Here is a 14,109-nt window from a genome sequence, read left to right on the forward strand (position 1 = left end):
CTACAATGCTGGGGCCCTGCATTCCAGTCTTAAAGGGTCTTAAGGTTAGATGCTTTAGATCTAAGGTTAAATCCCTTAGATTTAGCCACATATTTCAAAGGGCCCTCCGTTTAGGTCTCTGCACTGATCCGAAAACCCTAACGTGGCGGTTTCCTGGGCAGCAGCGGAGCCTGAATTGCAGCTAATGCCCGTTATATCCGGGTCGCCTGAGAAAACGGGCGGCCGACGGCCAGGTCTGGATCGGAGGCAGTTTCCCGAGTCGCCCTCTCTCCACGCCTTCTCCTTTGGCCGGGGAGGCTTCCGGGCCTGCGCGAAATGAGTCTGGGGTGTTTCTCCAGACGGGGCGTCGCCAGACAAGCGCCGATGGGCCATGTGCCGGCGGGTCCCTCCCCCCGGGCTTGGAGAGGAGGGTCCGGGGGCGGCTCCGGGGGCGGGGCAGCGGCGGGCGGTGGCTGCTCGCTCGGCTGCCCGTCCGCCCGGCCGGTGGCTTCTCGCTGCGCGTCCCGGCTCCACTCCAGGCAGGCAGGCAGGCGGCGGAGGCGGCGGCGCAGTAGCGGCGGCGGCGGCGGCTAGCCGAGGAATGCGCTGAAGATGGCGGCCGGCCGGAGAGCTCCCAAGAGCGGCTTGCTGGAGCTGCGGGCGCCGGGCGAGCAGTGGCTGCGGGTGCTCGTCACCCTTTCCGACGACTTCTTGAGCGTCAGCCCCAGCAGCAAGGGCGCCGACGAGCCGCTGCAGCCGCCGCCCAGCCCCGTGCAGCTGAATGGCGGCGAGCCGGGCGCCCCTGTCCCGGACTCCCTCGCCAACATCAAGCGCACCGTGCGGATCGTCAAGCAGGACGTCGGAGGGCTCGGCATCAGTATCAAAGGTCAGGGGCGAGGGACGGGACGGGACGGGGGGCAAGAACCAGAGGACCCGGTGGCTCGCCAGTTTGAGCAGTTTCGCTTTTCCCTCTCCACTCTTTTCTCGTTCTCAACCTGCTGGGCGCCCAGACAGACTTGGGAACGAACCTGCATATCTCTCCAGAGCCGAGTTTGCCTCCGCCGGCTGCGGGAGTGGCTATTTTTGGGCACTCGGCAATCGCCTCGCCTCTGCCTTGCCCCTGCGGTGGCGGAGATGACACTGGGCAAACTTGAGCCGTGTGTTCGCCACTTCTGGGCTCTAGCAAACATGTCCTTCGAAGTCAGCTTAAAAGGAAAAAAGCTCCGAGGGACTGGGGCGCGTAAGCTTCTGGGGGAAGTCTACATTTCAGTTCTGATGAAGCGCGAGGTATTAATTGCAACCGCTTCGGGAGCTGCTTAGCTGCCCCGAAGGAATTGGAACGGTGTTAAAGTTGGGAACGTGGTGGTAGGGACCCCGAGGAGTCTTGCATTCTTCCTGTAGGTCCAATCTAGGCATCTCACGAACGTGCTAACTGAACGTTTTCTAAGAATTTTATTGCACAACCAAGTGGAGAAGGCATTCTGTGTTGCTCAGAGTTTGCATGCTTCATTGGGAACGCTGGTTAATTAATAAGTGACTTTTTTAAAAAAAAAAAAAGACCCTGTGAATTTGTAGTCTGCTGGACCAACATAGCTATCTGATCCTGGTTGTTTTTAATTGTAGTATCAACCCAAATGTTTCTTCTCAATTTAGATTGTTGCAGAATGCAAACAGAATTGTATTCAGTGTTTCCCCTGCTCAGAGCAGATCTGTTGAAATTGATGAACGTGACTCATATATTTGTGTTAATTTCAATGAGGCTACTGTGTGTAAAACACAGTGGGAGACAACCAATTGATTAGATTTACAAGACATCAGTGCTGCAAAAGCCTTTGACCTTATAAGCAACAAAAATTGACTTGGCTGACAACTGAGCTTCCAATCTCAGCCACTTAGTACTGAATTTTATGTAGTATCTGAAGAGCCACTTCATAGAATGATCAGTTCCCACGCAGAGATGATTTACATGTAGGGTAAAAAAAAACTTTGAGTGTGAAGTGACCCTGGCAGTGCAGTCTTCACATGTTTACCAAGAAGTAAGTTCTGTTATGCTCACGGGGACTTACTCCCATGTATAGGACTGCAACCTGAATGACCTGAAAACTGTGTAGCTGTATAAAATCCCAACTTTCTAGTAATGGGACTGCTCAGTGCTCAGGTGTAAAGCATCTCTGTGCACTTTGTCTTCAGAAACTTTCAACACCCATGTACTGTATGTGCTTTACAGACACATTATGAACAGTCCCATCAAACGGAAGATGTCAGTTGTCTGATAATACCAAGCAAACTGTCCAGTACTTACTCGCAACTACACAAGCCCAGCTTTGTATATGCAATATTCTCTTACCCTTACTAGGCTATTAGTTAGGAATCTAATAACATCTGATGGGCCACAGGGTCCCCTACCCCACCTTAAGAACTGGGTAGTGTTCTCTGCAACCCTAGAAATGCCACACAAGTGGAAATTCTGGGAGGCCTGAAGTTAGTTCTGGCGGGATTTTTGACATAACTGAAGTCCTCCCATTGTGACTACATGTGCCATGTGAGTTGATGCAAAGCTTTGCCCTCCATCACATACAGCTGCCTTGTCAACCCTAGCCTCTATTAAGGATTTGGGCTGCGAATGTGAACTCCTTTACTTTGGACTATGTCCCATTGTATCTCAGTGGGGCTTAACTCTTAAGTAGATGTGTACAGGATGGCACTATCAAACAGGTATGGCTAGATCCTGGAAAACCTCTTGTATGATAAATGATGGCGTGAAAATTGAAACTGCAGAGAGATCTAGAAACTGAGACATTTGCCATGTACATTCTTTATTTCTTAGTTGTGTATTTACTGGTAGAATGCATGCCTGCAGTTGGGCTAGATGGAAGCATACTTTTGCATCAGAAAAGTAGGCCATATTCTCACAAACTTTTTAGTCTAGGGAGTTCATTTCTTGTAGGTCTAGAAAGCAGGACAGGGACACTTTTACAAATCAAATATGCATTCCAGTCACTGGAATTATAAATGTCAAAAATTCAAGTATCACGTGTCAAAAGTGCCAAAGATTTAATGAAGGAAATTAGCATGATAGACGATTCCATGAGTAATGGGAGATCCATGGGGACATAAACTTGAAGAGTCAGGACCCTGCAGTTTTTTTCCTGCAATGGCAATTACATAAGAAGGAGATTTATGACTACATCCATTAGTAACATTTTTATTTGGCCTTTAAGTAGCAGTGTAAGGTGGAGGAGCCGACATTATTCAGGCTTATGCATCTGATGAAGTAGGCTCCAATCTCAAAGATTTATTATTCTGCAGTATATCTGTTTGTCTTTAAGGTGCAACAATGCATTTTGTGTTTGTTGCAACCAATGAATGCAGCTGCTGCTCTGAAATCCATTTAGCAGCATTAAATGACTTGAAGATCATGCAGGTTGAACTACATGACTGCATGAGATCTACTAATCTGGATTTCTTGGCAGTGTAGTTGCTTAATGCACAGGTGTCCTCACTTATTATGTTGATCCTTTCAATAAAAAGCTAAAATACAGTATTCGTGTAAAATTTAGACATGCATTTATAGCCTTTAAATTAACTTGTGGACCCCATTGTTAAATTACATTATGCATGTAAAATTAGCATGCTATCTTTCCGTCTGAGGGGAGTTTTTTTGCTTTTCAAAATGAGGGTACATTCGAAACATGTAATACCCTCGACTATTGGAGTTTGACCATTGACTCAAAGCTTGTGTTCCTTCAGATATTATTGGATGCAGCATAGTCAAAGATGCTGGAAGTTGGAGTCCAGCAACAGCTAAAGAGCCACAGGTTTTCCACCCTGCTCTTAAAGAGATACCATTCTGTTTAGCTGGTACGGGGTAGTGACTCTGAGCAATATTCAAGTGCATTATTCATGAGCTTCATGTCCACAGGACACTCTTCAAATAATTTGAAACTTTTAAAATGTGTTGTTTTTTTATTGCAAATAAAAACCAGCATTTTTTCCACTGAAGCCAGTGGCTGCTAGGGTCGATTGATTGGCCCCTAATGTCTTAGGGGAGGGGATATTTTTGCATATAAATCTTTGGAATAAATGCATAATTCATTCATATGTTGCCCACAGCTTGGTACATTTGATTGCTGCAAACTACAGGGCAGCTGTTGCTGATCCATTGATCTATAAACATACTAATATAATTGTAGAATTGGTCCATGGGGCACAGTCTAGAGTGATAATCTTATAAAATACTGTGCAATATGGCATCTCTTAAAACGAAGCAAAAAACCACACAGGTAACTTCTATCTTCTTTCCTTTTACTAGTGTACCAGTTGGGGGTTTGGAAGCCTTGCACACTGAATATTTTGTTAAGCCATGTGTTGCTCTTTTCTACAGCAGGACTGGGAAGCTGTGGCATCCTGGATGTTTCTGGGCTCCCATCAGCCCCAGCTAGAATGGCCAGTGGTTAGGGATGACAGGGAATGCATAGGGTCTCCATTCCTCATCTTCATATTCTTTGAAATGCAACACCTGACTTGTTTTCCTTTTTCTGCTTTTACTTCAAGGTGGCCGGGAAAACAAAATGCCCATTCTGATTTCCAAGATTTTTAAGGGGCTGGCTGCAGATCAGACGGAGGCCCTGTTTGTAGGAGATGCCATCCTTTCCGTCAACGGTGGTGACCTCTCTGATGCGACACATGATGAGGCAGTGCAAGCACTGAAGAAGACTGGCAAGGAAGTGGTCTTGGAAGGTAAGCAGGCTGCATTGCGGATGGGCTGAGATGTTGAGGATCCCTGCCCTTTTCACTTCTGAACTTTTACCATCAGGATCCTTAGTTCACTCTGTTCCTGTGCAGTGCACAGGTGAATAATCTTCCCAGTGATGCTCCCCAGGTTCCCTGAAGCAAGGGCCAACCCAGAGGATCTGTGGTGGTGACTAATATTTTAAGATAGTTTAAATTAACAGAATGCTGGGGTGAAACAAGTGCTCTATACTACTTGCAATCACGCTAGCACATTTCTGTTCTGTGCCAGGGACTCTCTTTCAGCCCGAGGGCCACATTCGCTTGTCGACAAGTGTCTGGGGGCCACATGCCAGAGGCAGAAAGGATGCAGAGCAATGGATGTGACTTTCGGACCTTTGAACAGGTGTCTGTATTTCAGCTAAGGAAAAGTCTGAGCTTTCTTTGCACACTGCCACACATCTCTCCATCCAGGCATTTCCCCCCATTCAGTAACATACAGTGGTACCTTGGTTCTTAAACTTAACCCGTTCCAGAAGTCTTTTCCAAAACCAAGGTGCGCTTTCCCATAGAAAGTAATGCAAAATGGATTAATCCGTTCCAGAGTTTTAAAAACAACCCCTAAAAAAGCAATTTAACATGGATTTTACTATCTAACGAGACCATGGATCCATAAAATGAAAGCAATTGATGTATTGTACCTTCAAATAAATAAGACAGTATTGTAGATGATAAAAAAATATTTTTTCTTCTTCTTACCAGCACTGATAGTAGTCATTGTTTGGATGGGGGGCTTTTATACATTTCCGGAGTCACTCAATCAATCAATCAATCAATCAGTCAATAGCTGAACTGGGTTCCACACAGTCGCAAAAACAAATTAACCGAAAAAGCCTCAAAAACAAAAATGCAAAATAAATAGCAAAAACAAGAGCTTCAGCTACAGTGGTTCCTTGGTTCTCGAATGTAACCCATTCCGGAAGTCTGTTTGACTTCTGAAATGTTCAAAAACCAAGGTGTGGCTTCTGATTGGTGCAGGCGCCCAGGAAACAAAAGCCGATAACCACATCAGATGTTCAGCTTCTGAAAAATGTTCGAAAACCAGAACACTTCTGGGTTTTTGGTGTTTGGGAACTAGGGCATTTGAGAATCAAGTTACCACTATTCCAGGTAGAAGCACTTGAACACGGCTGTTGAGAGGGGCAGAATCCCAAGGCCTGGATGGAGTCTCCTGCAGAAATGCACCTGGTTCTCAGTCCTGAAGTTTCCCACTCCTGTCCTATTCTGTGGCTCCTTTCCTGGCTCTGCCAATATGCTTTGCAGAGATACCAGCTGTGTTGGAACAGGGAGGCACCCGGGAGAATAGTCTTCACTGGCAGCTTGCCAGGAGCCTTAGGAACAGACCTAATCTGCCTGCAGATTGGCATACTGATCCCAGATAAAAACACACAAATGTGCCAGCCTATCTGCTCACACTAGAAATTCGAGCTTTTATCTCCCTTAACAGATTAATTGCAGGTGCTTGCTCTGTGATTCTCTCCCCGCCCTTCATTCCCTACAACAAAAATCTGCCGACTCAACATCTTTGTGAGGAAAAAGTGCAACTCTAGGCTATGTCTCTTAAGCCAACTTGAGGTTCAGCCTTTGTTAACTGCCGAAATCCAGATTTAGCTCTGGAGTCACTTGACGACAGCAGATATGTATTTCTCGTCTCATTTTAGTGAGGGTTTGAATCCTGATGCCTCTCTCTAGCTCTGTAACAGTACAAATCATTGTAGATTAGCATAGCTGGTTGTCCTAAGAGGAGTGAATGGCTACAGTAAGGCGCTTCTATCTCTTTGAAGGCAGGACAAGATCCCAAGTAGAACCGAGATTACTTTTATGTAGAAACATATTGAAAATCATGGTCTTGGCTGCTGTCCTGAGCTTTGAAGTAATCAGAAGATTAATCTTCTAGTTAGTAACTTGATGGGGTTTGATTGTCCGGTAATGAAAGAATATATTGTAGCGTCTCTGTTCTGGACATCTGGAGTTTTATTGATTGGAGAATCTGTAATCTGTAACAGTAAAGAGGTGAAGGAGAGACCCTTCTGAGTCTGTGTTTTTTCCAGATGTATTAGTCTGTCTTTCCTATCGACCAGGAGGATAAGTCTGGTATTGGCTTCATTTCTGCAAAGTCCTCTTGTTACCTGAGGAAACCCAAACAGGTTATAGATCATGTTCAACGGAGATGTGAATTGCCACAAACAGTTGCAAATATCTGAAAAATGAACTCACTGGCTCAAATATATGGGTCTGCTGCCTTTTCCCTCTCCCCTCCTTGTGTATTGCACATGCCCTTCCTTTTATTTATCACTTAAAATAAATTTTGGCCTGGTTCGCCTGTCACACTAGCAAAACCATGACTTAGCACAAACATTCCTTGGTTGTTTCATTGCAGCACCAACCTGAGCTAAGCTATAGTTTGGCATGGCATGTTGTCTGCACCTGGGCTTGTGGTTTAGCTCTCTCCATGATGGCCACAAGCTGTAACTAAGGTTCAAGCTTTGACTTGTTATTTGTGGCTAGTGTAGAGAGAGCTAAATCACAATCCCACAGTCAGACAATACGATAAGCCAAACCATGGCTTAGTTCAGTTTAATGCAGCAACAGAACAATCAAGGGGCGGCCACAACCTCCTCCCTAGTTGACCCCCACACTTGCATGCTTGCACTAAACCATAGTTTGGCTTAGCCATAATATCCAGACCTTTGTTTAGTTGTCAGATATCTAGAAAAAGTCTATGAAAAGCCTGAATGCAATCAAACAAGGGAAGCACAAGCATTCTTAAGAACGACGATCTTTAAGGACATTACAGTGGTACCTCGGGTTAAGTACTTAATTCGTTCCTGAGGTCCGTTCTTAACTTGAAACTGTTCTTAACCTGAAGCACCACTTTAGCTAAAGGAGCCTCCAGCTGCCGCTGCGCCGCTGGAGCATGATTTCTGTTCTCATCCTGAAGCAAAGTTCTTAACCCGAGGTACTATTTCTGGGTTAGCGGAGTCTGTAAGCTGAAGCATATGTAACCTGAAGCGTATGTAACCCGAGGTACCACTGTATTTATTTGTTTGTTGCATTTATATGCCACCTTTCCTCCAAGTCCCGCTTGCAGGTTGGCCACTGTGAGAAGAAGATGCTAGACTAGATGGTCCATTGGCCTGATCCTGTGGGGCTCTTCTTATGTTCTTATCTCTACTAGATGGGCCTGATGTGAGTTGTAGACCAAACAATTAATGGACACTAGATTAGGGAAGGATGATATAGAACAGTTAGCTCACTCATCGTTGCTGCCCCTACAGTTCTGGACCTGAGGTTTAGAAATTGTGGCCAGCTTCAAACCATGTTTGTGAAAAGCCAACTTTCCGTCATGTATAGCTTTAGGGTGGTCTTTGGTCCTGCCCTCCTCAAGAGGAGACCCACTGAAGTCAATGGACATGGCAAACTTTGGTTTGTTCGTTTCAGTGGGTCACCTCTTGAGTTGCAATTAGTTCATTTCCACCCTAAGGTTTGTAGAAAAAGGGGAAAGTCTTTTTCTAACTTAAGGATCTTGTTGCTTGCCATAACAGCTCTCAATATTTAGACATTTTTTTGGTTTTGATCTAATGCTGAACGGTATAATTTTAAAATTCTCAATTCAGAACCCTCTATTCCTTTTATTAGTATTCCTTACATTTGGGTGACTAGTTTATTGTTGCTATGGTGACCGGAAGTGCTTAGCAAGTGCTTATTGGTTGTCTTTGTAATGTTGTGTGGTGCTTGTTTGCTTATACCTCTAAATATTAAAAAAAGGGGGGGGAGTGGTCATTCAATGGATTTCCTGCTAAGCTGGGATGTGATTCTTTGTTGCCCAAGAAAAAAGGAAATTTAATGTAAGAAGAGAGAGACTGGGAAGAATTTCAGCTTGCCAGATGAACTGCTCCCCCTCTCCTCTCCCTGCATGCTGTTCTGGGGGGGGGGTCCTCTCATCCCTGCCAGAGCCAATTTGGGGTGCATGCAGGGGGGTGAGAGGGGGAGAAAGCCCCATTGTGCTAGTGGAAGTCCTTGAATCCAGCCCATTGGACTGTTTCCAATGTTAGTCCTACTCAGAGGACGGCCACTGAAATTAATGGGCGTGACAAATTAAGGTCCACTAATTTCACTGGGTCTATTCTGGGTAGAGTTTTGCTGGAATCACCCCTGGGGCTCCAGTCCTTGTTTGGCCTTGTAGCTCCTTGTGTGTCTCCCTCGCCCAAGGTTTTTCCCTTGGCCTTGCCCTTACATTTCAAGCTCACCGGGAGGGATAAAACAGTGTGTGAGAACAGGGAACACAGCGTGCCACATCCTGAACTTCTTGAAGGAAGGGTGAACAGGACAAAAATAAGACACATGCTGCTAATCCCTTTTCCATCAATAGAACCTTTTAATTTGAGAGGTCATGTATACCTAACAGTACTTGGAGGCATTTGACAAAGCAATCTGTCTCTGCCTGTGAATATCTTGACAAGTATCTAAAACAGGTCCTTCTCCTATCACAAACCACCAGGCATAGATCCCCTTCTTCCATGGCACTGTCCACTTTGATTATGATGAATAGGCAACTGATGAATGTCCAGGGACTTGAGAGAACAGGATGCAGGACTTGGTGGAATTTGTTCTGGCAGGGCGACATGATGCTCCCTAGCTGTTGTTCAGCTCCTATCATGTCCAGCTAGCATGGCCAGTGGTCATAAGTTATGGAAGTCAGATTTCAACAACTGGAAGGCACCAGATTGGCTATTTCTGAGTTACACATTGTTGGTGCTCCCTGGGGTGTTAGTGTGAAGATCTCATAATGTTCCAGGAGGTGGGTGGAGAACTAAGAACTTGCTGTGTTTTGTTTATTTTGTTGTCTTGAAACTGAGAGCGCGAGGACTAGAAGGGGCAATTTGCAGGAAATTGATCTTTCTGTTTCCACTTAACAAGCAAGAGGTTGCTCTGAAAGGGTCTGCTTTTACACGGGCTTTGAGGAAATCACAACACATTCTTTATCGTATATTGTGTTGCGTGGTTGTGGCTCTCCCAAACATTTTCTTATTTGTTTCATTTAATGTAGATTTATGTCAGGTTTGTTATGGCCTGTGGTTGAACAAATAAACCTCTAAAAATGTTATATAATAGCAAATAGTAAAAAAAAAAAATATTGTTCTATGTCTCCAGGGCTCTTTTGCTGAAAGGAAACTTAAGTCTGGGAGGCAGCTGGGAAGGTGTGATAGGTTTCATTTAACAGCACCATACTGATAGTGGTCACTTAGCCCTGCTTCAAAAAATTATCTTGAACTACTGGGAAGATATCAGTTAGTTGGCATAATCTTGTTGCATGTAGTTAACATTATTTGCACATCATGTTAGTTAATAAGACCACACCTACATGCAATTGTTTGCCACGTTGCATTTATTTTACTGGTAACTTTGTGAGTGCTCTCCAGGGCAAAATACCTCAAGTAAGTCTCAGAAATCTTACAGCTGAAATATCTTTTTAAAGTGGAATCCATTTCTGACCCCCCCCCCCCAGCCTCCTTTTCAGTCACACTTCTGCAAAACAGACAGGCTGTTGCGTAATTAATCAGTTGCCCAGTTAAGCTGACGATGGGGAACCAGATATTGATGGAATGCTGCTCCCATCATTCCTGACCATTATTGGCCATGTTGGCTGGGGCTGATGGGAGTTTTGGGAGCCTGATGAACATCTGGAGGGCACCACGTTGACTATCCCTGATATCTCCATCAGTTTGTGTTGGGGCAAGGGGTACTGCTAGTGGATGGGCGAAATCCTATGCACCCCAAGGGATCATCATGCCCTAAGGTCCACCTCACATGGTTCTTCCCTGCAGCAACAGCTTTTTCCCCAGAACCAGGCCTTAATTTGTGAGGGACACTTGTGGTTTTTAATCCCCTTGGGCATCCGTTTCAAATATTTGCAGAAGTGTTTGCAAGCAATGCTGGCTCAAAAACCTTGACCATTTTTAAGCTGGACATGGAGCTGTTTGTGCATCTCTACCAGTTACCTTGGCTGCTCATCACCCTTCCTAAAGAGATCTGTATACATTCTGGGTCTTTGCTAGACTCTCCTGTCTATTTCTCCCATTCTCCAGTTTGTAAGTTATTCCCCTCCCCACTTTCCAGTCTCTGCTGAGTCCAAGCTGATTTTAGCTGTGCTCAGCCGTTTCAGCTGATTATCTGCGTTTCCCCTCCTCCCTTGTTTTTGCTTCTTCTTTCCCCAAAGCCCACAGAACCACACATAGCTTTGTGGAATGTGCTGCTCTGCCCTGCCGATCTCGTTGAGTTTTATAACCTAAAGGGAAACACAAAACCCCTTTCTTTCGGACCTTGCAAGCATTGCTTCGTCAAGCTGCTAGCTGGGTACAACACTTTCTTTGTTTCTCTTTTATTTCTTAGGCAAAAAGAAAAATGAACTTAAAAAAAAAAGCCCCAAGTTTCTGATCCGAAAGTAAAGTAGAAGAGATTTAAATAGAATTGTAGAGTTGGAAGGGACCAAAAGGGGTCATCCAGTCTAACCACCTTGCAAGGCAGAAATCTTTTGCCGAATGTGGGGCTCGAACCCACAAACCTGAGATTAAGTGTCTCATGCTCTACTGACTGAGCTGTCCAGCATCCTGGAGGGCTTGTCCTAAATGGCTAAAAACGTTGTGAACCTAGAAAGCTGCACTATACTGAGTAAGACCACAGCCAATCTAGCTCAGCATTGTCAGCACTGGGAGTGAGGAACCTGTGGCATGCCAGACCTCCCCATTTGGTCCGCCAGGATATCTGCCCTACATATATGATTTCAGGTATGGGGGCAGGAAGAATCCTGGCTCAGCTGAAAGGGTATTTGCAGTCTTAACATCGCAATTTTCTTGCCAACCCAACCAACCACTGCAGCAAATTTCTTGCTGTCAGTATGCCCATTAATCAGACCCAGTGTGTGTGTGTACATTGCACAGTTATCCCATAGGAGATATAATTGGACACATGCCCTCTTCCCTAAGTGTTGCATCTCTAGTTATGGCATAAGGAAGGATAGCCTAAGCTGAATGCAGTTCACCTATTCCCTTAGTTGGTGGTGTCTAGAAGCTGTGCCAAAAATTATAAACTATAGGTATGATAGCTCAAGCCCAGCACAGTAAAATGAATGCTGTAAAGTGATCGCACATTCAATAGGCTTTGGGGTTAGGGAGGAAACTCTTCCATTTGGAGTTCTGTGGCTCTCTGGCTCCAGAGAGCCAGTGTGGTGTTGTGGTTAAGAGTGGTGGACTCGTAATCTGTGGAACCGGGTTCGCGTCTCTGCTCCTCCACGTGCAGCGGCTGGGTGACCTTGGGCTAGTCACACTTCTTTGAAGTCTCTCAGCCCCACTCACCTCACAGAGTGTTTGTTGTGGGGGAGGAAGGGAAAAGAGAATGTTAGCCGCTTTGAGACTCCTTCGGGTAGTGATAAAGCGGGATATCAAATCCAAACTCTTCTTCTTCTTCTTCTTCATTTTGCCTTTAGTTGTCTTTTGGAAACACTCAGTTATGAAACAGTTGTATCAACTTAAAAATGTGAAAAGCCCATCTGATCTCCTGCTATCAGAGGCTGTTACATTCTTGGGTGTTGCATAAAGCTGTGTGTGTGTGTGTTTTTATGTGTTTACTTGGCACGCCTCTCTGGCTGAAGAATTAAGCTCAGCAACAGCCTTCTCCATCTCAAATACTTCCAGCTGTGCAGTTTTTGCATGACTGACCTGTGTATAGTCCTTGAAAGATCCCACCAGAGAAGAGATTGGTAACAAAAGGAAAACGAGGGACAGTAAGTTAGAGAGCTTGGATGGGAAAAAGAAATAAACAGCTGTGGGGTTTGCAGATTGGACGATCCAGGAAGGCAGTAATTGGCATCAAGCTTCCCACCTAGCTAAAGACTGGGCTGCCTTTGGGCTGGTTAACAACAGCCTGGGGTAGTTTATCAGAAGACCATTAAGAAGAGATGGAAGGACCATCTGATCTGGGATTCTGTTCCTAGAGGGACCAAGCAGATGCTTCTGGGAAGCCCACCAACAGGAAATGGGCACTATCCTGTTAATGCAACAGCTATGATGAGTCATACCATCTCTGATCCTGGCAGTACTGTGTATTGTGACTAGTAGCCATCAGTAGTCTTAGCTTCCACGAATTTGTCACCATGGGCATATTGATTCCTGCAGCATCTGACCACAGCACGCAGCTGTACAATGATGTGTGCTTTACTCATCATTTCCATTCAGTTGTGTGTGTAATAACACTTGCTTCACCACAGGGTTGGATGCTACAGACAGGTGCCATTGGGGGCAGGCACACACACAAAGCAGGAAATTGATTCAAAATGGTTCTGAAGTCTGGTACTCTTCAGCTATCGGCTGTTTCCAGGTGCTTCACGAGTATTCAGTAATGTTTGCCAACACTCCTAAATATAAAAGAGGAAGATCTAGGCTGAAGCCTTGACAACCCTCGGTCACGCATCAGCTCAGTTCAGGCATTGCATCCAGCCATGGCTGAGGAGGTTGAGCTATACTCTAGTAGCGTTTTGTTTGAATTGATAAAACCACAGTGTGAGCTCAGCCAGCAAATCCGAATTGGAAACTATTATTTGTTCTGCCTGTGGCTTGGCATAATGTTTGAACTGATGAACTACAGCGATCATTCTTTCTCTGGAGGCTGCAGCCTCATGGATATAGGAGCGGGTTTTTTGGGACTTATGAAGCAGAGTGCTGAGAGGAGGGGAAACTAAACCAGATAAGCAGTGCTAACCCATGATTTCCCTCTTGTATTCTTGGAAACTGGGACTGTCGTTTGCATCCTGAACAATGGCTAGTGCAATCTCAGGTTTGGTATGAGGTCTGAATTGAGCAGCCAGACACCTACACATCACTAGAGCATGTTAAAAAAAGTAAAACTAATAAAGTTAAGGTATGTTAATATCCAGATTTTCCCTGATCTGTTCTTAAATTATGTCAGAAATAAAAAGATGTGGACTTTACTATACAAGGTTAAACACTCTGTTAGAGATAGATAGATAGATAGATAGATAGATAGATCATTTATATCCCACTCTTCCTCCCAAAGGAATCCAGTCAATACATCTTAGCCTAACTCACATCACTGGCTTGTGAAGATGAATTGGGAGGGGAAGAATCACATAAACTACTCTGAGCACTTTGAGGATGGGATATATAAATGTAATAAATCAATAGAAAAAGGAACAATGATTTGTTGTTAAGTTGCAATTTCATAATAATAAAGCAACACACCAGTAACACACCAGTGCCAAAGTAGCTTCAGGTCATGCGCAAGTATGCTGTTGACTCTTCTTCTCATTGATTAAAGTTTGCC

The 14,109-nt window shown here is 44.9% G+C and overlaps 1 protein-coding gene across 1 annotated transcript in view; it reads left to right on the forward strand.

The window, feature by feature from the left end:
* Window positions 1-399: 399 nt before the first annotated feature.
* The window catches only part of SNTA1 (syntrophin alpha 1), a 59,194-nt gene continuing 45,484 nt past the window's right edge, over window positions 400-14,109 (forward strand). The window contains exons 1-2 of the mRNA XM_083444056.1: window positions 400-865; window positions 4,534-4,719. Coding sequence (XP_083300182.1) covers window positions 592-865; window positions 4,534-4,719 — 460 coding nt within the window. The 5' untranslated portion in view covers window positions 400-591. The remainder of the gene's footprint in view (window positions 866-4,533; window positions 4,720-14,109) is intronic.

The sequence above is a fragment of the Podarcis tiliguerta genome, assembly GCF_965153285.1.
Source record: "Podarcis tiliguerta genome assembly, chromosome: 6".
NCBI lineage: Eukaryota > Metazoa > Chordata > Lepidosauria > Squamata > Lacertidae > Podarcis > Podarcis tiliguerta.